General features: G+C 52.2%; 1 protein-coding gene across 2 annotated transcripts in view; it reads left to right on the top strand.

The window, feature by feature from the left end:
• Scube1 (signal peptide, CUB domain and EGF like domain containing 1) overlaps positions 1–22,528 on the top strand; it is a 114,275-nt gene extending 91,747 nt beyond the window's left edge. For both annotated transcript variants that reach the window (XM_028788725.1, XM_028788724.1), the window contains 14 exons: positions 1,035–1,151; positions 2,633–2,755; positions 7,809–7,928; positions 8,175–8,279; positions 9,199–9,315; positions 10,469–10,606; positions 12,459–12,662; positions 14,852–15,013; positions 16,190–16,357; positions 17,251–17,412; positions 18,756–18,953; positions 20,412–20,564; positions 20,991–21,070; positions 21,781–22,528. In XM_028788725.1, the coding sequence (XP_028644558.1) occupies positions 1,035–1,151; positions 2,633–2,755; positions 7,809–7,928; positions 8,175–8,279; positions 9,199–9,315; positions 10,469–10,606; positions 12,459–12,662; positions 14,852–15,013; positions 16,190–16,357; positions 17,251–17,412; positions 18,756–18,953; positions 20,412–20,564; positions 20,991–21,070; positions 21,781–21,933 (2,000 nt within the window). In that variant the 3' untranslated portion in view covers positions 21,934–22,528. The remainder of the gene's footprint in view (positions 1–1,034; positions 1,152–2,632; positions 2,756–7,808; positions 7,929–8,174; positions 8,280–9,198; positions 9,316–10,468; positions 10,607–12,458; positions 12,663–14,851; positions 15,014–16,189; positions 16,358–17,250; positions 17,413–18,755; positions 18,954–20,411; positions 20,565–20,990; positions 21,071–21,780) is intronic.
• Positions 22,529–27,770: the final 5,242 nt, after the last annotated feature.

Genomic DNA, 27,770 nt, shown 5'->3' with positions numbered 1-27,770 from the left:
TCTTTGGGTGGTGAGAAGGAGCTTTGGTCAACATCACAAGCTTATGTTCTATTTCAGCTTCCTCTTGATGGTTCTTGGGCAAGTCCCAGTCATTTCCCTTCCTGACATGTGTACTAGGTTCCTTTCCTATCACGGCATGGCACCTCAGGCCTATGAGCCCAGTACTCAGGAAGCAGCAGCAAGAGTGAAAGCCAGCTTGAGCTACATGAGACCCAGCCTCAGAAGTAAAACAGAAACAGGTGGGAAGATGGCTCAGTAGGAAGTGCTTGCTGAGCAAGCATAAGGATTTCACATCCCCTGCAGCCATGTAAAAACCAAGCATGGCAACACATGCCTGTAAACCCAGCATGGTGACCAGGGGAGTCAAGAGGACCCCCGGGATGGGCTAATCAGTCAGTGTAGCCAACAGTGAGCTTCCCATTCAGTGAGAGAGCCTGTATCGAAAATAAAGATAAGGCTGGAGTCCTGGCTCGGTGGCTAAGCATGAGGTGGAGGGTCAGTTCCCAGCACCCATGTCAGGCTGGTAACTCCAGCTCCTGGAGCTCTGATGCCCTCTTCTGTCCTCCTTGGGTACTCACATACACAAAATTAAAAACATAACAAATTGTAAAACAGGTAATTAAGGTGGAGTGTGAATGAGGAAGATACCCAACATTGACCTCTGTCCTGCACATGTATGCACAGATAAACACACATGCACACGCACCTGTACACACACATGTACACGCACACTAAAGCAAATGTAAATATCTTTCCTGACCACAGGTGGATGAGATATTAATAGAGGTCCATAATAATCCTCTACTGGTGATGTTTTGCCCCACCCACTCCCATAACAGACACGAGGGAATTCTACCCCAGCAACAGGGCTAGTAGAGACAGTGTGGGGAAGTAAGCAACAAGAAACATGATAGGCTGTGGGGGCTGTGCTGAGCCTCAGGACCCAGGAACCATCCAGGCAGGATGTTCCATAGGTGACAGGCCTGCCTAGTCACCTCAAGCTGACACCCCACCCTGTCTCCCTGTGACCACAGACATTGACGAGTGTTCCTTCGAGCGGACCTGTGACCACATCTGCATCAACTCCCCTGGCAGCTTCCAGTGCCTGTGTCACCGAGGCTACACACTCTACGGGACAACCCACTGCGGAGGTCTGCAGCCCGCCCACCAGGGCCACCTCCCCCTCGAGGCACGCGCCTGGCATGGCCATCAACAGTGCTCCCCATACCCCAATCCTGACCTTTACTCCTGTGGGCCTGGGAGGGACCTTGCAAGGCTGAAATTCTGCCAAACAGGCACAAGGCATAGGATGGGGCTGGGTGGGGGGAGGGTATGGGAGGCATCATGAAAGTACCTTAGCCAGCTTGGAAGCATAAGCCCAGGACCTCATTTCCTGGCCCAGTCCAGAAGTGAGTGGCCAATGCACAGAAAATTCCAGAAAGTGCATTCTGGAGTCAGGAAGGATGGTGAGACAATAAGAATCCTAAAGGAGGAACGTTTGGGTCAAGATGGGAAACCAGTCCAGGGGAACAGCATGTACAGACTCACAGAGGCAAGGATATAGCAAAGATGAGCCCACAAGCAGCAGGAAACAGGGTGCTATCCCCTGGGGAGAGACATGTCCAGGGTATACAGAGCTGTATGGTCCTGGAGGAAGCCCAAGGGCTTTTTTTTTTTTTTTTTTTTTTGGTTTTTCGAGACAGGGTTTTCTCTGTGTAGCCCTGGCTGTCCTGGAACTCACTCTGTAGACCAGGCTGGCCTTGAACTCAGAAATCCACCTGCCTCTGCCTCCCAAGTGCTGCGATTAAAGGCATGTACCACCACTGCCCGGCTCCAAGGGCTTCTTTACAGTGCTACACACCATCGCAGGAAGGCTTGAAGCAGAATGCTAGATAGCCCTATCTGTGTGACAAAGGACTCTTGTCTGTTGTCGGAAAGGAGCATGGCATCCAGGCAGCCCATAGAGGAGATGGCTCATGGCCTGAGGCTTTAACCTCTTGGGTGGGAGATGGGGGAGGGCAGAGCTGGAGAGACCACTCAGGAACCTGGGATGGAGTTCTTACCTAGAGCCCTGGGTTCCATGGCCAGCACCAAAGTGAACAAGAACATGGGCTGGGCCAAAGTACATTAGGCCAGATGTGGCTGGTGAAGACGGGGAAAGGGGAAATAAGGGAGTCGTCATGGCCTCTCTTCTTTCTCCATGACCTGAGACCAGTACGAAGCAATAGAGGGCCAGGTAATACTGGAGACAGGGACGGAATAGCCACTAGATGCTGGTGCCATTGTCAAGGGACTCTCAAATACTACTTCCCTGACTGATGGGATGGCACACTGTGTGCTGGAAGCCTGGGTGGCCTGGAGCAGGAAAAGCTAGCTTGCCTAGAGGAGGTTTTTGGTCAGAGGAGGAAGAATCTCAGGTGGCTTCTTTCAGGCTGGTGCCTACTATCCAGAAAGGGAAACAAAAGTTGACAAGAAGCGGGTGCTTTCCCTGAGGGGACGAGACATTCATGATTCCTGGGACCTCTGCCAGACTGGACTGGGATCAGGAGCTTCCGGGTCTCTGGCCCTGGGTGTGACCTGGGCTGGTGGTTCCCACCCCCTCCTTCCCTCACTCTTCTGCCTGTGTTTCCAGACGTGGATGAGTGTAGCATGAACAATGGCGGCTGTGAGCAGGGCTGTGTCAACACCAAGGGCAGCTACGAGTGTGTGTGCCCACCAGGGAGGAGGCTGCACTGGAATCGGAAGGACTGTGTGGGTGAGTGAGGAGGGGCCACCTGCCGGCCCTGCCCTCCCTATGGGTGAGGGCATGCAAGAGATTGTCAAACAATTAAGTGAGACTCAAAATAGAAATAAAAAAGAGGGCCGCTAATACACTTCAGTCGTAGAGAACCTGCCTAGCACACATGAGGTACTAGGTTCAGTCCCTGTCTTAGTTAGGGGTTTACTACTGTAAACAGACACCATGACCAAGGCAACTCTCATAGGACAACATTTAATTGGGGCTGGCTTACAGGTTCAGAGGTTCAGTCTGTTATCATCAAGGCAGGAACATGGCAGCATCCAGGCAGGCATGGTGCAAGAGGAGCTGATAGTTCTACATCTTCATCTGAAGGCTGCCAGCAGAATACTGGCTTTCAGGCATCTAGTCTGAGAGTTTTAAAGGCCACACCCACAGTGACACAGCTACTCCAACAGGGCCACACCTTCTGATAGTGCCATTCCCTGGGCCAAGCATATACAAACCATCAGAGTCCCTATTAATGAAAAAAAAAAAAAAAAAAAAAAAACTAAAGCTCTTCCGAGAGGCCTCCAGTAAGGCTCCATTTACTTGAGAATCAAACCCCAGGTCTACCCTTACCCCTTTTTATTCTGTTGTTTTGATATAGGGTCTCATTTGTAGCCCTGCCTGGACTGGGACTCACCTTATAGACCAGGTTGGGTTCAAACTCACAGAATTCTCCTGCCTCTGCCTTCTGGGATTATAGGCATGTTCCACCATGCCCAGCCAGAGTCCAGTTGTTAGAATGGCCATCATCTTCCCTGTATTTGCTCCATGTCAACCCACCCTGCCCCCACACCCCTAAACCAAAGATACCTGAAGCATCAGGGCTTGTCCAGTCTTTACTGTGCTGCTACCCCTGAATGATGTCCCACTGGTGGGGGGGTCTATCTTAGTCACTATTCTATCGCTGTAAAGAGAGAACTCTTTACAAGAGGCCAAGGCAACTCTTATAAGAGAAAGCATTTAATTGGGGCTGACTTACAGTTTCAGAGGTTTAGTCCATTATCATCATGGCGGGAAGCATAGCAGCATGCAAGCAAGTGCTAGAACAGTAGCCAAGAGCAACCACTTGATCCACAGGCAGAGAGCCTAGGCCTAGCATGGGCTTTTGAAACCTCAAAACCCACCCCCAGTGACACACTTCCTCCAAAAGGCCACACCTGCTCCAATAAGGCCACACCTCCTAATCCTTCTAATCCTTTCAACTAGTTTCATTCCTTGATGACTAAGCATTCAAATACATGAGCCTATGGGGGACATTCTTATTCAAACTGCCACAAGATATGACTGCTATTGGTGGCCTGTCATGGAGGGAGGGCTAACTGCTATTGGCCTGTCTGCTGTTATGTTGGTAAATGACATGTTATACCACTTCCTCCTTTAACTCACCTGAGGAACAGAATGTTCTGGACACTGGGCATGGTTTGACTGAGACAGATAAATATACCGAGGACATCAGTAGAAGGTGCTGGAAGGCTTTCTGTGTCCGTGATCTAGCAGGACCAAGTTCTCAGTAAATCTACCACAGGCATCCAAACTGCCTTCCCTCACCCTTGGTGTGGCTTGCTTCCCTCATTCCACCATGAATCCAGGTCCAGCTTGAAGCAATTGCTAGACCCAGAGATAACCAAGGAAGGTTCTAGGTTGTTCTCCAATCGAGGACTGTGGTAACAAGGCAGCCTGCTGAGGCCCTCTCTGCTGCCCCTCCATGGTTGCACGGGCTGCCGTTTTCATTGTCACCCAGAAAGAGGGGCTCTTCCTATCCATTTGTTTTTCAGTGCTAAGAATAGAACCCAGGGCCTCCTGCATGCTAGCTCTAGCAATGTGCCACATCCAGATAGCTGAGGCTGTCCTTGAACTCCTGATCCCCCTGCTTCCACCTCTCAATGCTAGGATTACATAAGCCTACACCAGGGCAAACTTTTAGTGAGTACTCTGGATTACCTGACCCCATGGATGGCCAGTCTAGTTTAGTGATCTAATCACCCCTAATTAACATACCCTTCAAAAGGACCCTGTCCCTCCGATTCCTAGAATGTTGCAGTGGAAGATCCTGAAGTTGGAAAGATCCTATAGTCCCCACAGAGTAGTCAGCCTGGTCCTTGCAGTATCAACTAGCCAGCTTTTCCTGAGAGATGTGACTCTTCTCAGTGGTGCCAGGCTGGAGAAGAGGGGGTAATAGGCACTCACAGGTGCCTGGCAGGGATCCCCAAGGCTGCTTCTCACAATGCTAAAGCCTTTCTCTGATCACAAAGAGCACAGCTTGTGGTTTTCAAATTAGCACTAAATGGAGATCTGATTACAGAATCCAGATAGCAGCTATCCCAGTAAAGGTGATGTGTAGCTGGGTGGTCATGCTTAACGGGTTAACTCACAAAGGTTGAACCTTAAATCCCAACAGTGGGAACCATCATGAGAAGACAAAGACAGCTGGGTATGGTGACCACAAACTTGTCATCTCAGAGCTTGGGAGGCCCTGACAGGAGGACCAGAAGTTCAAAATTCTCCTTAGCTCCAAGAAAATCTGAGGCCAAAGTGGGCTACATGAGCCCCTGTTACTAAAAAAAAAAGACCAGTGTGAGCACCTCCAGGGAGCACATGGAGCTCAGCAGTAGCTGATGTCTGAGTGGACTTCCTCCTCTGGTCTTTGGCTAAGCTGCTGTGTGACTGCGGCCATCAGCTCTGAATCCTGGGTAGTCAGTTTTAGTGCACTGGGATGGTCTCTGAAGAACCTCAGCTGAGGCTTCTCCACGGTGAGTTTACATTCTGGAAAATTCATTTCTAGTCTCCCAGGGCAGCAAGGATAATGAAGACAGTGGTGTTTCTAAGCACTTCAGGATACACTCTTCCAATAGCATGAGTCTTTATCACTTGCCAAGTGTCTCAGAGCGCCCCAAATGTGAAGGCAGAGTATGTTCTTCCAGCTCCTGAGAGTGCAAGGATCCTTCCTTTAGCTCATTTAAAAACAACTCTTACTGTTTCTACCTACCAAGAGCCCCGGGGGTAGCCTAGAGAATGTTTCCAGCCTGTCTTTCTATCTGTCAGGGGCTGAGCTGGTTCCAGCATAGTAACGAATTGCTGAGACACAGGAAAACCTTCCCTGGCTGTTTTGGTTCCACAGGGTGGGGTGTCAAGAAGATGTTAGCAGACATCTATGTGTAAGGGCACCTGGGGGATGGCATGGTCTCACCAGATAACAGGATGCTACCAGGTACAGTGTCTGTGATGGTGCATGGGATTTGGCTCTCTGTGCCAGCCAAGGCCCTGGCCTTAGTTCTCAGGCCAGAGCAGCCTGTTGAAAGTGGTGATCTGGGAAGACACTTCGGGTGACTTTAGGCTCCTCCATCGTGGGCGTCAGGGTTCAGCTGTGACCATAAAGCGCTGTTTTCTTAGCACTCTAGTATTGCTCATGATTCTAAAAGCTCCGCCATGGCTCTCTGTGAACATTTACCCTGTTGTCTGTAGCCACAGTATGGGTCTGAGACAGGCTCGACCCAGCTGGGTAACTCCTGCATGTTTAGACTAATGGGATCTCTCATGAGTTTGTTTTTTTTCCTTTCCTGTTATCAGCTGTCTTGAGAGGTAACTCACATGCTGTGCACAGAATTCACCATGCAATTCAGAAATAGTACGGTGGGGTTTAGCACATTCGATGAGTGATATGAACCACCACGTGACTATGTAGATGCTCACCCATGTGGAAGCCCAAGCAGGGCATCATACGCCTTCCTCTACCACTCAAGCAAGCTTGCTAACTGGCCTGTCAGCTTCCCCAGCACCAGGATTCCAATCCTGTGTGTCACACCCAGCTTTTTAAAAATGTGTTCTAGGAATCAAACTCAAGTTGTACTGGTTTGAATATGCTTGGCCCAGGGAGTGGCACTATTAGGGGGTGTGTCCTTGTTGGAGTAGGTGTGGTCTTGTTGGAGGAAGTGTGTCACTGTGGGGGTGGGCTTTGAGACCCTCCCCCTAGCTGCTTGGGGTACAGTCATTTCTTGGCTGCAGTTGGATCAAGACCTAGGATTCTCAGCTCCTTCTCCAGCACCATGTCTGCCTGGATGCTGCCATGACTCCTGCCATGATGATAATGGACTAAACCTCTGAACCTGTAAGCCAGCCCTAATTAAGTGTTGTCCTTTATAAGAGTTGCCTTGGTCATGGTGTCTCTTCACTGCAATGGAAAACCTAACTAAGACACAGGTCCTCATGCTTGTGGGGCAAAGATTTACTAGCAGAGCTGATCCCCTGCCCTGGGCAAATGATGTTAATCCTTGGCCAAGCACAGCACCAAGAAAATAAGGGTTTGTCAAAGAAGAAGTCAGGAGGGGCTGGAGACCTAGCTCAGCAGTTAAAAGCACTGGCCGCTCTTCCAGAGGACCCAAGATAGATTCTTAGCACCTACAAGGTAGCTCACGACCATCTGAAACTGCAGTTTAAGGTGATCTAACACCCTCTTCTTGCCTTTATGGGCACCAGATACACAACTTGGTACACAGGCACAGATGCAGCTAAAAAAAAAAAAAATGTGTTTGGCCTGCATATGTGTCTGTGTGAAGAAATTGGACACCAGCTCTAAGGACAAGTCTGCCTTCAGGAGCTTCTGTCTGAGGATGCAAATGACCTTTTTTTTTTGTTTTTTGTTTTTTTGGGTTTTTTTGTTTTTCAAGACAGGGTTTCTCTGTGTAGCCCTGGCTGTCTGGGAACTCACTCTGTAGACCAGGCTGGCCTCGAACTCAGAAATCCGCCTGCCTCTGCCTCCCAAGTGCCAGGATTAAAGGCGTGCGCCACCACCGCCCGGCGCAAATGACCTTTCTTAAGATAGCCAAGACCAGGACTCTAGGGAGACAGAATAAGCCGGCTGTCAATAGCCAGTACCAACACTGGCAAATGGATCTGCAGTGCCTTCCTACTACTGTCTGGCCCTGTGAGGAGGTTGGGAGACTAAACTGACCCACATTCAAGGCCCCTGATAGCACCACAAGACCCTCTAGCTTCACTAAAGCCCTCTCTGTCTCTCTCTTCTCAGAAATGAGCGGGTGCTTGTCTCGGTCCAAGGCCTCTGCCCAGGCCCAGCTGTCCTGTGGCAAGGTGGGTGGTGTGGAAAACTGCTTCCTGTCCTGCCTGGGCCACAGTCTCTTCATGCCAGGTAACCCCTGGCCCTCTGGGATGGGATGGGTTAACATGCTGCTTCCTGGGGTACACACCTGCCTCCCACTGCTCCTCAGGACAGAGCCCAGTGAAGAGTTCCCAGTCACAGCACTCCTGTGGCTCCCTGGCTCTCTGTGGACCTGGGCCACTTCCACAGGGGTCAGTCTTGATCTTCATTCAAGACCCCTTGGAGACCTCAGGAATCTGGGCCCCTGGCTAACCTTACCTACTGGACTCTCCACAGACTCAGAAAACAGCTACATCCTGAGCTGTGGTGTTCCAGGTTTCCAGGGGAAGACACAACCAAAGCGCAATGGCACTAGCTCCGGTGTGGGACCCAGCTGCTCAGGTAACCATGGTAACCGTGGGCCTGTCCATACTAAACAACTAGATGACCCTTTCTGTCTTCATTCAGTGCTTGAGTCAGGAGTGGGGGAGGCATTGCTCAGGGCCCTGCCCATCATGGCTCAGGATTCTGGAGACATGACAGGGCCAGGACCTCGAAGCCTGGAGGCTGAGGCCTAGCCTACCAGCAGAGGGCCTTTCTGACTGCAGTCACAGTAGTATAGTGATTCAGTAACTACAGAATGTTGAGATCCACAGACCTCTGTTACTGCCATTGTTTGAGACACGGCCTCATATAGCCCAGGCTGGCCTTGAACAAGCTATGAGTAGCAAAGGATGGCCTTGAATTTAGGCCACAGAGATACCCTTGAAGTCTATGCTTAAGAGGTGCTCAAGGTCCCCCCTGCCTCTCAGAGCAGACCTTCGTCTCATACAGCACAGAAGGCTGGGATGTTGTGACAAGGACATCTAGAATGGGTTCTGAACATTCAGGATCACAGGACTCCAGTCTGTGGGGCTCCGGTCTGCTCTGAAGAGGTTCTAAGTGTCCTGGGGTCTGAAGGCCCTCCCCTTCCTTGCACTTCTCTCCTGTCCTCTTTCCTACAAGGACAAGCCATGTCTATGACACTGGCCATGAAGGAGGAGGTGAACAGCGTTCTCTCCTCCTCATAGGAGGCCTCTGCCTGGCCCCTGGCCTTGAGCTTGACCCCACCAGCCTTGTGCATACTTGTCTCAGGCCTTACAGAGAGAAAAATAAGTGGGTCAGGGGAGGGTCCTCCACCCAGGAGGGCTGCCAGGGCAGAAGGGCCCACACCAACCTCCACCTAGCTCCAGAAGGACCTGTCCTCTGGCAGCCCCCGTCCCCCACTACCTCCTTGCCCACAGGAGAGGCCGCCACCTGGGGGAATTTTGGCTTTCCCCAGATGCCCCCACCACCCCCATCAGACAGAAGGCCCGCTTCAAGATCAGAGATGCCAAGTGCCATCTCCAGCCCCGCAGCCAGGAGCGAGCAAAGGATACCCTGAGGCATCCCCTTTTAGGTAAGTGGGCTGCCTCTCCTGCTTACCCAAAAATAGAAGAAGTACCCAGGCCTGCTGGGTTGGGTTGCCAAGTATAGGCACCTGTCTATCCTCTACCAGGGTCCCCAAGCCCTCTGAGACATGTCTGGCCCACACTGCAATGGTCATGAGTAGGAAACATGAGTACTACAGCACCTTATAGGCCACTGTCACAGACAGACAGACAGACAGACACACACACACACACACACACACACACACACACACACACACACACACGTTCTTTATGGCCTAGTGGAGCCCTGATGGAAGAGACTTCAGGTCTCAGGTGGGAGAAAAGCAGCTAACAGCATGGTAAAAGACCAAAGAGGGAAGCCTGTATCTCTGGGCCCTGGAGATCCTCCCACAGACCTGCAAAATTCAGCTCTCAGCAGGCGTTACCTGGGGTATAGTGTCTCCTGCCCAAACCCTCAGCAGGTGCTAAGCAGACACAGGGGCTCCTCACTATTATGAGGTACCTCCATATACGGTGGGATGACACTCAAGGTTGGACTCAAGACTCACTTCATCTCCCAGACCCTGTGGGATCCCATGAATTCTGGTCATGTGTCTAACTTAGGATTCCATTGCTGTGAAGAGAAACCATGACCATGACAACTCTTATAAAGGAAAACATTTAATTGGGGCTGGCTTCCAGGTTCAGAGGTTCAGTCCATTATCGTCATGTCAGGAAGCATGGTGGACTGCAAGCAGGCAGACATGGTGCTGGAGAAGGAGCCGAGAGTTCTAGATCTTCATCTACAGGCAGCAGAAGGGGACTGTATACCACACTAGGCATAGCTTGAGTATAGGAGACCTCAAAGCCACCTTCACAATAACACACTTCCTCCAACAAGGCCACAGCCACTCCAACAAGGCCACAGCCACTCCAACAAGGCCACAGCCACTCCAACAAGACCACACCTACTCCAACAAGGCCACACCTCCTAATAGTGTTACTCCCTATGGGCTAAACGTTCTATGAGGGAGGGCATGCTTATTCAAACCACCATAGTGTCACTATCTGTCCCATGGCATGGCGGGACCTTGCCCATGGGAGTTAGCATGTAGGGCTAGGAAGGACCCTGCTTCTGACACAGATCACCTTTGCCACAGTGTACTCTTCTCTGTTCAGACAACTGCCACGTGACTTTTGTGACCCTCAAGTGTGACTCCTCCAAAAAGAGGCGCCGAGGCCGCAAGTCCCCATCCAAGGAGGTGTCCCACATCACGGCAGAGTTTGAGGTGGAGATGAAGGTGGATGAGGCCTCAGGTAGGTGACGTGTTCTTGGGGACTGGGAGTCTGGTAGACATGAAGCTGAGGGAGCCGTAGGGAAGTCGGGGCTTTTGGGGAGTGCTGCACACTGCAGGTCAAGCTCTGTAGCCAAGAGTGCAGGAGACAGTGCAAAGTAACACTTGGAGCACAGCTAAGGGACAGAGACAGCAAAGTACCCCAATTCTATGTGCCAGCTAGGGCAGGAAGGTCGGGGGCAGAGCCTCCCCATCCATAGTAGCCAAACCAGGTCCTCTTCCCAGCCTGCAAGAGAAACTTGTGATATGGTATTCTTTCAGGCAGTCCTTCTTAGCTCTAGGTGAGTAGGTAATGGGTGGGTTGTTTGCTACTGTTGTTGTTGTTGTTGTTAGTCCTTTTGTAACAGGTTCTATTATTCAGCCCTAGCTGTACTAGAACTCTATATATAGACCAGGCTAGACTCAGACTCACAGAGATCATCCTGTCTCAGCCTCCAGAGTGCTGGGATGAAAGGTGTGTGCCACCATGCCTAGCTTGGGTTGTTTGCTCTTAAGACGGGATCTTATGGAGCTCAGGCAACCCTCAAATGCAGCTGAGAATAATCTTCAACTCCTATTCCTCCTGCCTCCACTTCTTGAATGCTGGGATTCTGGGTGCACACCTACCCGGCCTGGCTCTAGTGGCAGGCAGTGACAGAACTGGGTGCTGTTGGCAGCTGTGCTGTGGCAGTGTGAGCCTGGCCTGGGCCATGGGCACTGTGGTCACGGCCACTGCCCTAGATGTACCCTCATCTATGGGGATGCAGATATGTGTGTGTCATCAGTGTTGGGTGAGACTAGGCGGCAGGCCTTTGAGAATACATAGGCAAGGGAAGGTGCTGGAAGCCTTCTAGAGATGGAAATCTAAAGTTATCCGGTAGAAGTGTCGAGAAATGGGATTCAGGGAGAGGAACAGAGAACAGAGCAGGTAAATGCATAGGGATCAGAGAGAACAGGACACTGTCACCCAGGGATTGGCATGGAAGAAGAGCAGAGACAAACAGGAAGCAGAGAGAGACAGAGAGGGACCTAAGTCCCTACTTCCTCTAGCTAAGCCCCACCATCTCTCCAGACAGCACTGCTAGCTAGGGACCACGCCTTCAAACCTTTATGGCAAAGAGGGGGTCAGAAGTGCTGGCGCACATGGGGGGAGTAACAAGCCTGTGAAGGCCAATGATCAATACGTCACTTTTTTTCTTTTTGAGACCCGTCTCGCTAGTTAGCCCTGGCTAACTTAGACCTGGAACTTGCTATGTAGAACAGGCTGGCCTCAAAACTCACAGAGATCTTGTTTCCTTAGTACCATGATTAAAGGCCAGTAGCCATGCCTGGCCCCACCTTATTTTTTGAGATAGGATTCTTCATTGAACATTGAACTCTTCTGACTCAAGAGTGTGACTGGCCAGCGAGCTCTAGAGATGCACCTGTGCTGGGGTTACACATCCACCTGGTTTTTTATGTGGGTACTAGGGATCTGGGGGGATCAGAACTCAGCTCCTCATGACTGCATGGCAAACACTAAGCCATCTGTCCAGCCCTGGAGGACACTATATCTAGCCATATCAGTGTTGGGCACTACTCTGGGGATAGTGACATCCTCAAGAATGGGCAGTGGCCTGGCTCAGACTCGGATCTGCTCTGTGGCCTCTTAGACCCTCAATTTTTTCTTTCTGTCTGACACCTTTAATGTCCCATACCATACCCCGACTGGGGTCTACTATGCATGTACTGGCATGGTTTAAACAGAAGCCCAGCACAGGGCTGGCTGAGGGAGCCCCCAACAGAGAAGGCAGCTATTAGCTAGTTACTCTCACTGGGTCCCTTCACCCCTGCAGGCACCTGCGAAGCAGACTGTATGCGGAAGCGTGCCGAGCAGAGCCTGCAGGCCGCCATCAAGGCTCTGCGGAAGTCCATTGGCCGGCACCAGTTCTACATCCAGGTTTCGGGCACTGAGTACGAAGTGGCCCAGCGGCCAGCCAAGGCACTGGAGGGGACCGGGACATGTGGCATAGGCCAAATACTACAGGACGGCAAATGTGGTGAGTCCCTACTCGTGGGCCAGACTCTGACTCTATCCCTCCTGGCACTGAGTGACCAGCAGTGACCACAGGGAAGACAGACGCATGGCACATGGCAGGAACAGAGGGGCCAGCTGCCAAGAAGGAGAACATTTGTTGTCATCACTGCCATTTAGAGCACACGCCCTCTCTTCTGGTGCTGGATCAGGCAGGTGACCTTCACCATTGCCTGAGAAGAGGGAACAGACACAGGACAGTGCAGCAAAGTCACAGAAGTGAAGCATGAGTCCCCAGGGGACCAGAGAGGGCCCGCTCTAGTTTGCAGTGTGGTTCAAAAGGAGGTGTGTGAGGTGAGCTGAGCCCTCCCGCTGAGGATCTTGAACAGTGAGGCAGGTCTAAGATGCACAGTGCTTCCTACCCTCCCCCATTCCCTCCCTCACCCCCAGAGTACCACCCAAGAAATGGGGAGACAGTCTCTTTGTCTGTCTCTCTTGTCCATTTCTGTGTCTTTGTATGTATGTCTATGTCATGTGTCTGTTTCTGTGGTGTCTGTGTGTGTGTGTGTGTGTGTGTGCGCGCGCGTGTGCGTGATGTATCTGTCTCTGTGTTTCTACAGCAAGCTATAGGAGAGAGGCTGGAGGCAGTAACTAGAGGCAGACCCAGGGAGTATCCCAGGAGAATGCTCTGTTAGAGAGAACAGACTTAAAGACAGCATAAGCTTGGGTGGTGGCTCTCCAGGCAGCGTCCTTGTCCTCATGGGGATGATGGGCAGTGAGCAGGTTAGTGCACACACAGGCGAGATGAAAAAGGATGGAGCCCTATGGCCACAGATACAGCTCTGAGTCCCACATGGCGCCAGTGAGTGAACCTCCGTGTGTACGAGCCTCTATATGAGCGAGCCTCTGTCTTCTTGAGGCTGAGTGCAGGGAGGTGACCGTGGAAAGAAGGCTGACTGTGGGATGGAGAAGCCTGGAAGCAGGTACCTCACCATCAGGAGAGTATCTAGAGAAAGACTTCAGTGGTGCTCCAAGGGTGTGGCCTCTCAAGCCAGAGACTACTCACTCATCCAGGAAGCTGAGGAAGAGGGGTGTGCAGAAACTTATCCTGTTCCCAGGAAGTGATGAACAGGTCTGAAGAACTTTATACAAAGAACATGATATGCGCATATGCACGAGTTCCATGCAGGGCAGTGAGGGGCTCGGTGATGTCACTCTCTGACTTTTAACAACTTATTTGGGACTCATTTCCAGTTTGCAGAAACCAGCCAAACAAAATAAAATTGGGTATATTCCAGCTATGGACACTGTGTAGCATTTGCTCTCTGCGTGCGTGCGTGCGTGCGTGTGCGCACACACACACACACACACACACACACACACATGCTCTCTTGTTCTCTCTCTCTCTCTCTCTCTCTCTCTCTCTCTCTCTCTCTTTCTCTCTCTCTCTCTCTCTGTTTCTGTCTGTCTGTCTGTCTCATCCATTTCTATGTCTTTGTATGTATGTCTGCATCATGTGTCTATTTCTGTGTTTCTGTGTGTGTGTGTGTGTCTGTCTGTCTGTCTGTCTGTCTAATTCTGTGTGTCTGAGATGAATATGCAGTCCATATCTGTGTGTCCACTTGGGAACCTCAGGGATCTTCCTCAGCCTCCTTTACACATCTGCACCCGTCTCTGGCAGTGACACGCATGGCTCCCTTTTCCCTTAGTCGGCTTCTTTTCTTATAAACATCTTCTGCAGCTCTCAGCAGCCACGGCCCTGCCCTCTGCTGCCCTTCAGCTCTGTGTTACTCCACGGTAGTCTGTCCACCAACAGATCCCCTTGTCCCCACCTTCTACTGTTCTCCAAGTGTTCTTGGATGCCAGCTTCCCCAAACAGGAAAGGAAAAAGAGGTTTGGGGTGGGAGGTCCTGGTAGAGACAGATAGCAGACAGGGATGTTGAGTAAAAGCAAAAAGTCAGGCTGAGAGCGAGGTGCAGGTCAGAGACACACAGAAGCGCAGATGGAGCCCAGAGCCCAGCTGTGGGGAAGGGCTGTGCAGAACACTCTAAGAAAGAGCAGCAGGGTGTAGCCTATAGGGTCCTCAAAGATGCCTGCCACCTGGGTGCTCTCCGCTCTTCTGGATAGACTCTTAGAGCCCGGAGGATGGGGGCTGTGTCCTATCTGTACACAGGGGTTGGCCCCGACCCATATCTCTCTGCTCTGTCTCTGCAGTACCATGTGCTCCTGGCACCTACTTCAGTGGTGAGCCAGGCCAATGCATGCCATGTGTGTCGGGAACCTACCAGGACATGGAAGGCCAGCTCGGCTGCACGCCATGCCCCAGCAGTGAAGGGCTGGGTCTTGCTGGTGCCCGCAACGTTTCCGAATGTGGAGGCAAGTATGGCCTACCTGGAGGGAGAGGGTTGGGTGAAGACAAGTTCCAGACAGGGCCCATCAGCCCTTCACAAGACTCTCTGAGCAAAAGCAAATCCCATGTGTAGTTATAAACTGTGACCTTGTCTGAAACTCTACCCTTTCCAAAGATACATGGTCACCATGCACAAGAAAGGTCTCACAGCATGTATATATAGTCATTGATAGACCAAGGTGTGGCTTGTAACAGAAAACACAGATGCTTAAATGACACTCCATGTTCTGTGAGATGCTTCACCCGAGTCAGGAGATTGACTTCAGCCAGTTTTATTATCACCCAGCCCTGCCATTTACAGCCCACTCCGCCCCTTCTGCAACATGGATCAGAGTTCCCCATGGGACTCTCCCGCTGGGCCATACTCGGCTCACTCTAGAGAACACACACCAAGGGCTCAACCCTGGAAAGAGCTAGTGTCCCGGAGGGTGGGTGAGGAGCAGAGACCTCCAAGCCTTCTCCAAGACACAAGAGAGCCCACCCAGAGTCCAACCCAGAGCCTGTGGTTGCCAGCTACTCCCTGATCCTCTGGACCCCCCGGGAATGTAATTCCCAGGACAATGGTGGCCATTAAAGCACAGAGTAACCATGGGAGGGGAAAGTCCCCACTTGGATGGAAGCTAAGAATCTCAGGGACTGGGTCAAGAGGACGTTAAACTCTCTCCATATTGGAAAACCTGCACCCACATTTCTGTGGAAGTACTGAGCTCAGGGTGGCTTTCCTGTGGTCCCTCTTTGTCCCAGCTAGGCCCTTGGTTCTCAAAGACTCTCTTCCTCCTCCCCCTATTCTGGCCTGTCCAGCAGCCAGATCAGACAGCATCAGCCTAGAGCCCTAGGCTATTCCTTCTGTGAACACCTGAGACCTGCCCCTGGGAAGCTGAGGTGTGAACATCCCCCCTTTGCACCCCAACTTGACAGTGAGGCCCCTTGTTCCTTAGCCCCAGCCAGTGCTGCTGCTGAGAGATGGGAGTGTAGGCGGGCAAAGCCATACAGTAAACAACTGTCAGCATCAAGACCCAGGGCCTACAGACTCCAACCCAAGTTGCCCAGGGTACCTTTTCCAGGGAGGGCAGGGCCCACCCCTCATATCTTAGCAACTACAGTACCTCTCCCCTACCTGAGCCGTGACTTCTGACTTCCAGGCCAGTGCTCTCCAGGCTACTTCTCAGCGGATGGGTTCAAGCCTTGCCAGGCCTGCCCTGTGGGTACATACCAGCCCGAGCCTGGGCGGACCGGCTGCTTCCCCTGTGGTGGTGGGCTGCTCACCAAGCACACGGGTACCGCCTCTTTCCAGGACTGTGAGGCCAAAGGTGAGGGGCCAGCTACTCAGGGACACATTTCCTACACCACTTTCTGCTTTGCAAGGCCAACCCTGAAGTCGGAGGAGGGGTCTAGAAACTCCAGCAGTGGGTGTGGGTTACCAGTACCATGTCACACAGAAAGAGATGGCAGCTAGACTCAAGTCTGCTGAATACCCGGAGTGTCAAAAGCACCTCAAGGGAGTAGGTGGGCTGCTGGGAGGAGAAAGAGAGGAAGAGAAGATGATGGGAGAAAAGGGGGGGATGTATAGGCAGACAGTGGCAGAGGGGCCCCACCAAAGCAGAAATACCAGTCCCAACCACCCTCCGGCTTCCTCTCCCCAATGCACCCAGACCATCCCCTCCTCCTTCACTCTCTGACTCTCCCCTCCCCATCCCCTGCCCTGCTGGCTCTCTGTGACCCTGTGTGCTGCCAGTCAAGGTCAGGAGGCTGGACTGTCAACACCACAGAGCCTGCCATAGGCAGAGAGTCCCCTGACACACAGGCTGTCCTGTGTCACCTTCCACTCAGTTCCTGGAAGAGTTCTCAAGGCCCATCTTTGCTCCACGGCCCATTCACTTGGTAGAGGTGTCGGGTGTAGCTCTCCACTTCTCCTCCCTTCCTGCCCCGACCCCCCTCCAGTCATACTGTCACCCCCACTGCACCCCTCAAGTTTGGTCCTTACATGGTCACTGTATGGCTGGAGCCCCACACGTCCTTGATGAGAACAACACTCCATACGCCCCCCCCCCAAAAGCTCTTACTCTCACCATGAGGCACACAGCTTGGGCCCACTTACGGCATGGTGGTGAGACAGAGAGGTCTTTTGGTGAGGAGGGTCTTGAGAGCACAGGGGCTCCCCTGCCTTCGCCCACCAGCACCCCACCAACTTGTTCCCCTGCAGTACACTGCTCTCCAGGGCACCACTACAACACCACCACCCACCGGTGCATCCGCTGCCCCGTGGGCACCTATCAACCCGAGTTTGGCCAGAACCACTGCATCTCCTGTCCCGGCAACACCAGCACTGATTTTGATGGTTCTACCAACGTCACACACTGCAAAAGTAAGTGTTGCTCCAACCAGGACCCAAGCTGGGACTGCTGGGTAATGGGGAGGGGGCAAGCAAGACCTGACCGAACTTTCTGAGAGGAGACCACTGGCCTCTGGCAAGGCGGAGCAGCCCATGCTCTGCCCACTGTACAATAAACGAGATTACACCACAGTTCATAATTCCCCATGAATGCTTGATACGATCTGAGCCTTAGCCCAGGCCAGACCCTGCTCTAGTTTCTGGGTACCCAGAGAAAGAAAGCAGGCTCCATGCCTGCAGGTGGCAGACTGTGAGGCAGCCTCCAAGTGCCCACCTTCAGCTACAGAAGGCACACACTTCCTAAGCCATCACCTGGCACCATATAAATGCCAGAAAGCAAGGGAAAACAGGGAACTGGGCATGGACCAGCGTGGAAGGAGGACCTGATAGGCCTTGTGGGTATCTGAGAGACTTAGGTTCCAAAAATACCACGGTGCATACAGCCTTTCCTACCAGCCCCTAGCTCTTGGCACAGCAGTCTTGGGGTATAAAAGGATACTAAATTGGGGCTTTTACTCAACTTCTGAGGTTTTTTTGTTAGGTTGGTTGGTTGGTTTTGGTTGGTTGGTTGGTTGGTTGGTTGGTTGGTTGGTTGGTTTTGGTTGGTTGGTTGGTTTTGGTTGGTTGGTTGGTTTTGGTTGGTTGGTTGGTTGGTTGGTTGGTTGGTTGATTGGTTTTTTGAAACAGGGTTTCTCTGTGTAGCCCTGGCTGTCCTGGAACTCACTCTGTAGACCAAACTGGCCTCAAACTCAGAAATCCGCCTGCCTCTGCCTCCCAAGTGCTGGGATTAAAGGCATGCACCACCACTGCCTGGCAACTTCTGAGTTTTTGCTGCTGCTGTTGTTAATTTTTTCTTTTGAGGGTCTCTCTATGCAGGATCTTTCTATGTAGCTCTGGCTGGCCTAGAACTAGTTATGTAGACCAGGCTGGCCTTGAACTCACAAGGATCCACCTGCCTCTGCCTCCAGAGTGCCGAGACTAAAGGTCGGCATGAGCTCTTTCTCAGAGTTTCTAGTTCTCACACTTCTCCAATAAGTTCAGAGTACATCTGGCCGTTTAGGCAAACAGCTTAGTTGGGAAGAAAAGAAAGAAACTTGGCAAACAACCCAGTGTCAGGAAACCCAGTGGTATCAGCTGAGGACCTGCTCTCTGGCTATACAACAGCAGTCCAGGCAGGGCCCGCTGTGAGTTAGCACAAGGTCTCAGTAGCTGGCACAGGAGTTCCTGCCAGCCCTGCCCCGCACCTCTAATGCCTTTGAGATCTAGAACACCCATGCAGCCAGGCTGACAAAGTCCCTTGGCCATGGTCCCCACAGACCAGCACTGCGGTGGCGAGCTTGGTGACTACACAGGCTATATCGAGTCCCCCAACTACCCTGGAGACTACCCAGCCAACGCAGAGTGTGTGTGGCACATCGCGCCTCCCCCCAAGCGCAGGATCCTCATCGTAGTCCCCGAGATCTTTCTACCCATCGAGGATGAGTGTGGCGATGTCCTGGTCATGAGGAAGAGCGGTATGTTCTGGGTTTGGGGCTGGGACAGTAAGAGCAGACAGCTCATGTGCTCAGAAAGCAGGTGGTTCCAAGGTCCCCAGTGAAGTAGGATAGAAGCCCAGCTGACCCAGGTATAAGAACTGAGCCACACAGAACTCTAGGGAAAGGTCACGAAGGCTTAGGGCTACCCGAGAGGGGAATCTGGACCTAGTCAATTGTGGTCTCAACCCATCGGCCAGTGTCTTCCAGTGTCCAGCCGGCTGCAGTGTTCCGTCCATACCTCATGCCACCATACCTCTTGAGACCCTGGAAGCTCCCTCCTACTCAATAATAGGTTTCTGACTTCCCTTGGAGGCTTGGAAGACCCAAGGGCCATCCAGACACACATAAGATGCCTGGACTACTAGCCCTTCCTGGCTACTAGCTATGCACCCTGTTAGGTGAGGGAAGGAAAGGAGGGATAAACAGAGAGCCAGCCTTCAGTGAAGGGGGAGAAATGCAGTGACCTGGTCCTACCCTCAGCTTCCTGACCAGAGACTTTACTGTCACTGGATGGTGAACACCCATAGGAGTGAACTGTGAACCAGAATATTAAGGGAGAAGACCCAAACAGGCACAAAATTACATAGTTGGTTTGGAGCTAGACCACCTATGGGTAGAGAGATGGGGTAGGAAAAGGGTGTGGCTCAGCCAAAGTTCTTGTGAAACTCTGGCCTCGTGCATAGACTTACTTGTTGGGTGGCTGACAGACCAGAAGGCCAGTGTACAAATGAAGGGTTATAGCCAGAAGGAGTGAGGGCCCTGCTCAGCTGGTCAGAACCTAGCCTGGGACCCCCATCCTGCATCCACTCTCATCTCTAGCCCACGGACCATCCATAGGCCATGCTCCTGTGAGGGTCGGGGGTCAGCTCAGAGTTTACCCTTGTCACTCAGCCCCAGGTGAGAGGACTTTCTTCTTCTTCTTTTTTTTTTTTTTTCGAGACAGGGTTTCTTTGTGTACCCCTGGCTGTCCTGGAACTCACTCTGTAGACCAGGCTGGCCTCGAACTCAGAAATCCACCTGCTTCTGCCTCCCAAGGGCTGGGATTAAAGGCGTGCGCCACCACCGCCCGGTGTGAGAGGACTTTCTAAGCCTGAGTTTCTGGTGACCTTGGTCCATGCTGGCTCATCTCCTACCCCTGCTTGAGCTGGTCTCCTGTCCCTGCCATGGAGGAGCCATGAGCCTGGGGGAGACTGGGAGACCGTAAGGGGGAGTTCAGCAGAGTAACTGAACTGGAGGCAAGAGGCAGCAGGGAGGCTTCACGGGCAGGAAGTGGAAACAGGGCTCAGAAGGTTGAGGCAACAGGTCAAGGGCAGGGCCAGGGGGGACCAGAGGAGCTGGGTGTTCTGGTACAGGAGGCTGACCCGTGGGGGAGGTGAGTGGCCTGAGGCAGTGAGCTGTAGGCCTAGGGCAGTGTTGCAAAGGCCTGCATTCCTACAGCCTCCCCCACATCAGTCACCACCTATGAGACATGCCAGACCTACGAGCGGCCCATCGCCTTCACCTCTCGCTCCCGCAAACTCTGGATCCAGTTCAAATCCAACGAAGCCAACAGTGGCAAAGGGTTTCAAGTGCCCTACGTCACCTATGACGGTAAGGCACCACCATCTTGTCACAGCCCACTCTGTGCCAGCCAAGGCCTGGCCTGGGGACTCAGAAATGAGTTGTGCACCCCTGCCTCTGACAGGGCACAAACCCAGAGACAGAAGTGAGGTCTAGGCAATGCGGAAACCCAAGGGGTCTAAGGGTACAGGTGAGAGGAGGGGGCCATGGGTACTGTCTGTGGGCTTCACAGAAGGTCCTGCCCCACCAGGGTTTGCAAGGTTAAATAGGGACAGCAAAGCCACCAGGAGGACAAAGCAGGTGGAGGGGACCCCAGAGCAAAGGCCAAGAGACACAGCTACATCCATCCACCACCAGCTATCCAAGGCGGGTCCAGGGAGCTGGGGAGGGCAGAGGAGGGAGGTGTAAGGTCTCAAGCCCCCTCCACCTTCCCTCTCCCTGCTGGCCGGCTCCCAGAGGACTACCAGCAGCTAATAGAAGACATCGTGCGTGACGGGCGCTTGTACGCCTCGGAGAACCATCAGGAGATTTTGAAAGTGAGTTTTTGGAAGGGAATCCCTTTGGTTCTGGGAGAATGATGGGGCCATTCCTGCCCTTGCCCTGACTCCTGACCCCTGGAGAAGGGATGAGGGGAGGGTGTTGGATCAAGGACCCTTACATAGGACTGGACCTAGACTGTCTGCTCCCCTCCCCCAGTCCATGAGGTTTGAGACAAGCCAACTGGGAGATGGGGACCCAGACCTAGGAGGTGTTTGAGCTTAAGTCCTTGGTCTCACTCTCCCGTCTGTGAAATGTGGGTAGCTCCACAGACAGTGTCTTCAAGTCAGTGGAGCCTGCCCACTGCCACTGGGCATGGACTTCTTCCTCTGCATCCTGCCCATTGCCCTGAGAAGCAGGACACCATGTCATAGAAGGCAAACTGACTGTCACACAGAGGCACTGTCCCAAGGCTCTCACTGAATGAAACCAGTGCTAGGGATCACCTTTGATGTGGTAGAGCCCGGCTCATCCTCTGGATGGCAGTAGATCTTTCAGCCTAGGGAAAACAGAAACAGGGCCCACATGCCCCTGGTGCACCATGCCTTCTATCCCACCAGATGGCGCTGGGGTGCGGTGATGGTTTGACAGGCACAAGGATGGATGGCTGCCCTCAAGCTCCTGGTTCTTCCTGGAGCTGCCATTTGGTTTAGGTAGGAACCAGGTTCCCCATCAGCGCCCTATCCCATGGTGTCCCTGTGTCTTGCAGGACAAGAAGCTGATCAAGGCCCTCTTTGACGTGTTGGCACACCCACAAAACTACTTCAAATACACAGCCCAGGAATCAAAGGAGATGTTCCCCCGGTCCTTTATCAAACTTCTGCGTTCCAAAGTGTCTCGGTTCCTGCGGCCCTACAAATAACCAGCCAGCTGTCCTGCTTGGGGACAGTGGGAACCAAGTGGAGGAGAATGTGCCTTCCCTCCACAGCAGGAGCTGAAAGGAGGCTCCATGGGCCTCCAGGCTGCCTTAAGAAACCCATGACACCTGCCTCTGGCAAAGCCATCCAGTCTGTACCACCCCCGTGGAAAGGCATAGACCCAGCACAGATCCTTTGGTGGGTCTGCCACTCCTGTGTGGAAACACTGTTTCAGAAAGCCTTCACCCACCTCTGCCTGTTTCCCAGGGCACCTAGAGTATTCCCTCCTGAACCACCCCAGTGGGGTATACCTGGGCCAGGACACACGGTACCCACCATGTGGGGAGCAGGATGACAGTGCCCTTGGCCTGATGCATTGGGAGAGAGGAGTGTGGCAAAATCCCTGCAGGCTCTGGAAAGCATGGGCCATCATCAACCACACAGGGCCAGGCCAGGGCAGGAGGAGTGTGTGGTGGTGCCATCTGGGGAGTTGATAAACCTGTGCCAGTGCCTGCGGAACCAACACACCCTGCCAGCTCCTCCAGCCACAGGCACAGGACATCGAGCCGGGCCATGGAGTTCAGGGGGCTCTGTGAGAGATGGGACAGGTCCTCCAGGAGAGGAGTCCATGTGCTTGTGCTTCGCCTTAATAGAACATCTAAAGAAGTTCTATATATATATATAAATATTAAATATATATACTTCTCTATGTGGGTGGGTATTTTAGAAGGGTTCTCTTCAGCAATGTAATACTAACCACTGTTGCCAGCCTCCCCCCACCCCGCCAGTGCTTGCCACCTCCATGTGAGGGAGGCCAACTGTCCCACCTACCCCCACCCTTACCCCACCCCCGCAGGCCTGGGGAGAACACAGATATGCTTGAACATGCTGTTGAGTGTGACTTGTTGGGGGACTGGACTAGGTATTGTGGTGAAGCACTGATGGAGTAGGGGAGGGGGGTTTCACAAGCAATGTCACTACTCTCAACAGGACACAGTGGAAAGCATGCCCACCCACTCGCTGACTCTGCACTATGCCTGCAGGTCACCAGAAACAAGGCCTTCCTCAGGGATGTGCAGGCTGTCTTCAGAGCAGCCCCCACTCTTCGCTGCCACAGGAGGAGAAAGCAAGGCCCGGGAGAGGAGACCTCCAAGGCACAGGCTATTGGGAGCCTCCCTGATGCTTCTCCGTCTCTTAAAGAGAAGAGCCCTTGTGTGGCCAGGCTACATGGCATCCCACTGGCTGGGGAGTCATCTCCTCACACAGAGGCCTTGCCTGTGCCTCAGATGGCTGGCTGCCAGTGGTCAGATACACGTAGAAACTGGTCTAAATTTTTCAAATTAATGGATATTAGAACTTGGGGGAGCATGTGGAGATCTCAAAATGAACTCCAAGGTTTCCTGGTCTCCGGCCCAGCCCGATGGCTCATAAATGTCCTATTTCAGAAAACACATGTGGCTCACTGAAGACTGAAGGTGTGTGAGCCAGCGAGCCAGGCCTGGAGATCCACAACTTGATGACAGGGCACAACACATCTGAACACAGGCTTGGAACTCAGGGAGAAGCTGTGGCTACCACATGGGCCCACACGGCAGAAGGCATCACCAGTGGCCATCGCTCTTTCCTGGAGCATGGCGGGTGGACTTTCTGCGTCTAGTGGAAGGTCAGGGTCAGGGCCTACTGCCTCTGCAGTTCACAAGCCCTGCAGCCCAGCTGTACTGGGGAGAAGCTCACTTATCCTTCACCTGGGCCAATGGTCATCCTCAGTCCCTCAGAATGAACCCAGCAACACTCACGTCTCCAGGAAAACAAAGCAAACAATGACACCTATGGAGACACACTAAGAAGGAATTATGGGAATCAGCTCGAAAGTTATGGTGGCCAGGAAGTGATACAAGGTATCATCTGCAAATTGGCAAACAGGAAAGGCGGCAGTATTCAAACCAGAGACCCTGGGTGTCTGTGTAGCCAGTCTGAAGGCCTGAGCCAGGAGTGCTGTGTGGGTTGCCTGTCCCAGGTCCAGTAGTGACTTTGCCCTCCCTCCAATTCTGCTTCCCACACCCACCACTCTACTGAAGGAAGAGCCCAACACACGAGGACCTGCTCTTCTCTAGCTCCAGATTCTTATGCTAATTAATCTCCAGGACACCTCGGTCACTGCCCTACCACACCACAACTATTTGGGGGCTCAGCCCTGCCCAGTAAAGTTGACATATCAAATTAACCCACTTAAGGGCTTCAGGGTTAGTTTTTAATCTTCTCGAAAACCAGAAAACATCAGAAAGAGTTTTCAGACTCGACTTAAGTCCTGCCTACAACACCTGAGTGGCTTTTGGCAGTTGCCACCTGTGTACCTGTTAACCCAACTATGTCCTCTCTCCAGAATGCCTACCCACACTGTGGCCACATCATGCCCAATGTCCCCGCGGGAAGATGTAGATACAGTGCAGCCCAGGCCCCTCAGTCTCACGGTCAAGTCCTTTTGTAGCTCATCCCCAAGGCCCTCAAATAACCGTCAAAACCCTGGCACCTGGGAAAAGCTGAGGAGGCCTGTGTCCTTCCAGCTTCATTGTACATGGTACCCCTCCTGGTAGAGCTTCCCACCCAGGCAATCTGAAGACCTTTATGGAGGTGAGAGGAAAACCACATTGTTCCCTGGATCCCAGGAGACGGTCATCATGTGGGACCTGGAACTGGAGGCGCTCCAGCAGTGCAGCAGAAGGCCTCCCTGTGTTCCTAGCACCTCCTGGCACTTATCTTGGAAATACCTGCATGAGGAAGGAGAGTGACCTACCCTGAGGGTCAGTGGCCAGGCCAGCCCTCCACTCATTGGTGACAACAGTGGGACATATCATCTCCCACTACAAATGGGCCTTTTAATTGTCCTGGCCACTTGTTCTGGTTACAGAGCCTGCGGCTATGGCTACCCCACCCTTCTCACCCTGGCTCCACCCCCAAATCTCAAGCAGCACAATCAGCAGGTACTATACATGGCCCCCCAACTCCTGTCTCACTGGCTAATGGCGGTGACTACTTTCCCAAACCCTGGCTCCCCGAAGGTAGTCTTTCCTAACTGCCTCCCGACTTTGAGTGGTCACATACTCAAGTGCACACCACAGCCCAAGGTGGAGACCTTGGCCACCCTTCTCCTCCTGCCATTCTTTAGTTTAAAGCACACAGATGAAATAGAACCTAAATACATGTCCAGAAGTCCTGGTTCAAAAGCTTTAAGGGAGCCTGCAAGCCCATCTCTGGCTTCTACATAAGGCCCTGGCTGGTCCAGCTTGAGTGAATCCTAAGCTGACATGGAAACTGTGTATCTTATGGAGCCTTCTCCCGTCCCACCTCTCAACAGAAAACTACGGGCCTAAAATGAGTTGGGTCACTCAGCAAACATTTCCTGAGTACGTACTGTATACCAGACTTCTAGAAAGACTAACTGGGGAACAACAAGGTCACAAACAACCTAGCTGGCACAGCCGCCTTCTGCTCATCTGCTGCAAGACTCAGGACAGGAGAGCCCGTGCTTTCTCCTCGCACTGGAGCCAGCCTGGAAAGTGTGACTGACCTGGCAAGCATTCACTTTACTTCACCAAAGACGCACAGAGCGATAGGCCAGCCCTCCTGCTCAACCAGGCAGTGCCAGGCTCATGCCATTCAGACTGAGGCCGAAGAACTTGTGAGCAAAAACATGAGATGGCACAAAGAGCTCCTCTTCAGGGCAGGACTGAAGAAGTCAAAACTTCTGTCAAGGTATCAGGAGGAGAGTTCCTCAGGGTCCAGGTGATATGGCAGAGCCTGTGCTCTCCCCCAGCACCCTATTTGGAAGCCCCGAAAAGTAGGCCCTCTGCTGGCTCCGGCCTCCCTAGCCTGCACCCAGACATGCCAATGCAAAGGGCTTGGCTAGAAGCTCTGAGAAACAACGTGCCCAAAATGAAGAGTGGGGAACTAGAAGAGTTAGTGTTGAGTTTGGTGACCCCACGTTTCCTAACACACATTCATAGAAAGGATGAGCTTGGCATCTCTTGGGTAGGAGTCAGGGTCCATCCAGACCAGTCACCATCCAGACATGAACTGCCACCACCACCAACAATGTCTGCAAAGGCCCAGTGGCCCTCAGCCCTGCACATGGGAGAGGCGCAGTGTCTGTCAGGACAAACAGGAAGCAGCTGGGCTTTTAAACAGATCTGTCAGAAACCACAAGCTATGCCAAGGTCAGAGCCATGTGCATCCAGAAGCCATCCACTCTGCTCAAGAGATGGATGCACTCCTGCACCCCAGTCTTCAGCCTGGGCCCCACACATTCAGTCTGTCCAGACACTGGGTGGCAGTCCTAATGTACAGTGACCAATATCCACATAACCTCATTTGCTTCCAGCTGCTCAGAGAGTCAAAGCTTTTCTCTTCCATGCTTTCCCTCAATGCATGTAATTAAACACTTGTGGAAATCACTTTAATAATAAACAGGAAATGAGCCTAAGTATTGTTCATTTCTTATTTCCTTTAGAGTTTATGACAGGGTATGGAAAAAGCCAATGCAATCCAGAAAAGAAAGGAAGGAAGGAGGGAGGGAGGAAGGGAGGGAGGGAGGGAGGGAGGGAGGAAGGGAATCAGTGCAGGTAAGTGGGCCTTGAACTTTTGATGCTCCATTCCAACCAAATAAATTCCAGGAGGATATATTCCTGGTTTTGTGATGGGAAAGATTTCTTAATTTTTTTGTAAAGATTGTATGTGTAATTACATACTCGTGTGTGTGTCTGTGTGTGTGTGGGGGGTGTCTGTCTGTCTGTCTGTCTGTCTGTGTCTCTGTGTGTGTGCATTCACATATGACAACACTGTTGTCAGAGGCCAGAAGAGGGTATCTGAGATCCTGGAGCTGGAGTCACACATGATGTGGGTACTGGGAATTGAGCTCCAGTCCTTGGCAAGAGCAGGATATTCTCATTGAGCTATCAACCCCACCTGAAAGATATCTTTATATGCTTTGTTTTAGTTTCTGACTATCATTGGTTCTCAACTTGTGGGTTACACCCCCTTCAGTGATTGTGTATCAGATATTTAACATTACAGTTCAAAACAGTGTCAAAATTAGTTATGAAGTAGCAAGGAAATAATTCTATGACTGGGGGTCACCACAGCATGAGGAACTGTGTTAAAGGGTTGCAGCATTAGGAAGGTTGAGAACCACTGCTGTATATACCTTGATCATATCCAGGACCCTTCAAGTCCCCTTTTGCCCCTCCTAGCATATCTTCCTCTCAATTTCATGTCTGCTTGCATACATGCATGCATGAATGTATGTATTATGTATGTATGTATGTATGTATGTATTATGTATGTATGTATTATGTATGTATGTATACCATTGAGTCCAATTAATGCTACCCATATGTGCATGGGTGTGGAACCATCTTCTGGGACATGGGCAACCCACAAGTGACCATATCTAAAGAGAAGTAGCTCTCTCTTCCCTAGCAGCTGATGACTGCCAGTAGCTCCTGAGCAAACGGCTCCCCTTGCCCATCCATGATAGATGTTGAACTGGCTTGACCTTGTGCAGGTAACCATAGCTGCTGCGAGCCTGTGTGCAACAACCGGGCTTATGTGTACAGCAACCAGGCTTGTGTGTACAGCAGCCAGGCTTGTGTGTACAGCAGCCAGGCTTGTGTGTACAGCAGCCAGGCTTGTGGGTACAGCAGCCAGGCTTGTGTGTACAGCAGCCAGGCTTGTGTGTACAACAACCAGGCTTGTGGGTACAGCAGCCAGGCTTGTGTGTACAGCAACCAGGCTTGTGGGTACAGCAGCCAGGCTTGTGGGTACAGCAACCAGGCTTGTGGGTACA

The sequence above is a fragment of the Grammomys surdaster genome, unplaced genomic scaffold (assembly GCF_004785775.1).
Source record: "Grammomys surdaster isolate TR1022 unplaced genomic scaffold, NIH_TR_1.0 125767, whole genome shotgun sequence".
Taxonomy (NCBI): domain Eukaryota; kingdom Metazoa; phylum Chordata; class Mammalia; order Rodentia; family Muridae; genus Grammomys; species Grammomys surdaster.
Note: the sequence above shows the minus strand (reverse complement) of the source record. Positions and strands in the feature narration are given on the sequence as shown.